Below are 1,058 nucleotides of genomic sequence, written 5' to 3' on the forward strand. Positions count from 1 at the left end.
TACCTTTTGCAAAATTAAATGTCGCCTTTTAAAGCGGAAGCGTAGTTAGTAAATAAGAAAAAAAGTTAATACATATTTCATAATTTGATCCTCTTCAGCTCTTGCTAGTATTCAAAACACACACACACACACACGCACACGCACGCAATCCTATCCTCAGGGCAATTCATAGAAGCGCGTTCCTTCCGCGTTTTTTTTTTTTTTTGTCTCATTTTTTCGCGACTAGGAAAATATCTAGCACAGTGACTACACTCTAGCATAGCTTCGGCAGACATGTATGTTCATTTGATTTAATAAGATGATATGGTTTATATGTTTAATTGAATAATATATAAACTGAATGATCGTATGTATAACTAGTAATCAAACATAAAAGCCTGTTTGAAACAATAAAAATTATTTTCATTACATATACATACATCATTATCATATCAGCTGTACAATCATTATCTCAGCACTTATAATCTTATCAATTGTATAATTATAATATTCATGAACAATTACGATTATTCTTTCATTCATAGGTATGTGTACCTGTGTGCTTTTGTATTGTGTCTTTGTTTACTTGAAACTCTCGCCACCAACCGGTTTTCTTGCACAGTTAAGGCAGTTCCGGTTCATGTGCCGGAAGAAAAACCAGTTAGGAAGGTGACCGTTATCTCCGCAGAAAGCCCTCGTGGACCGATAAGTGAAAGCCAGGGTCCATAGTGAAAGCCACCTGTTAACAAACTCGATCTCGCGTCTGGTCATGCTAAAGCGTCGACGACTGCGGCGCAAACTCTACGGGAGTGAAAACGCACATTACAGTTTTTTTTTTTTCTCGCCGGATGGGCTATTTTGGTCAACTTGTTATTATCACTATCAAATTTATCTATACCATTATTGCTATTGATGTTATCACCAATTACATAAAACTATGTTTACCTTGCCACTACGTAAGTATATAAATAGATCAACAAATACATTGATACACACACGTTTGCATATATATATATATATATATATATATATGTATACATACATCTATCTATCTATATCTATTTTTTTTGTGCGTGCTT

General features: G+C 34.5%; 1 protein-coding gene across 3 annotated transcripts in view; it reads right to left on the reverse strand.

Annotated features, from left to right (window-relative positions):
- Positions 1 to 287: 287 nt before the first annotated feature.
- Positions 288 to 1,058, reverse strand: part of LOC122247431 (uncharacterized) — an 18,763-nt gene continuing 17,992 nt past the window's right edge. The window contains exon 12 of one of the 3 annotated variants that reach the window (XM_086548247.1): positions 288 to 780. In XM_086548247.1, coding sequence (XP_086404373.1) covers positions 562 to 780 — 219 coding nt within the window. In that variant the 3' untranslated portion in view covers positions 288 to 561. The remainder of the gene's footprint in view (positions 781 to 1,058) is intronic. The other 2 variants (XM_086548246.1, XM_086548248.1) reach the window with 2 other exon arrangements.

Source organism: Penaeus japonicus, unplaced genomic scaffold, assembly GCF_977035675.1.
Source record: "Penaeus japonicus unplaced genomic scaffold, GWHDUDI00000001_assembly GWHDUDI00000020, whole genome shotgun sequence".
Classification (NCBI taxonomy): Eukaryota; Metazoa; Arthropoda; class Malacostraca; order Decapoda; family Penaeidae; genus Penaeus; species Penaeus japonicus.